This window comes from Eimeria mitis, genomic scaffold (assembly GCF_000499745.2).
Source record: "Eimeria mitis Houghton genomic scaffold, Emh_scaff1779, whole genome shotgun sequence".
NCBI classification, from domain to species: domain Eukaryota; phylum Apicomplexa; class Conoidasida; order Eucoccidiorida; family Eimeriidae; genus Eimeria; species Eimeria mitis.
This window is the reverse complement of record NW_013570096.1, coordinates 6,456-6,721: the sequence shown is the minus strand read 5'-3', so window position 1 is coordinate 6,721 and position 266 is coordinate 6,456. Positions and strand designations below refer to the sequence as shown.

Genomic DNA, 266 nt, shown 5'->3' with positions numbered 1-266 from the left:
GGTGGTGCTGCTGCTTCTGCTTGAAGCTCAGCACCAACTGCCCCCTCTGAATGAACTCCCGCTGCTGCTGCTGCTGCTGCTGCTGCTGCCACTTCTGCTTCTGCAGCTTCTGCTGCTGCTGCCATTTCTGCTTCTGTTGCTTCTGCTGCTGCTGCTGCCGCTTCTGCTTCTGCTGCTTCTGCTGCTGCTGGCATCTCTTGCTCCTGGATAATGCCGAAGGACTCAGCGACGGAAGAAAGGTCTTCAGCAGCAGCAGCAGCAGCAGG

The 266-nt window shown here is 58.3% G+C and overlaps 1 protein-coding gene across 1 annotated transcript in view; it reads right to left on the bottom strand.

Annotated features, from left to right (window-relative positions):
* Nucleotides 1–266, bottom strand: part of EMH_0043380 (uncharacterized protein) — a gene marked incomplete at both ends in the record, with an annotated part of 3,381 nt that overhangs the window by 896 nt on the left and 2,219 nt on the right. Inside the window, one exon of the mRNA XM_013495838.1 lies at nt 3–266. Coding sequence (XP_013351292.1) covers nt 3–266 — 264 coding nt within the window. The remainder of the gene's footprint in view (nt 1–2) is intronic.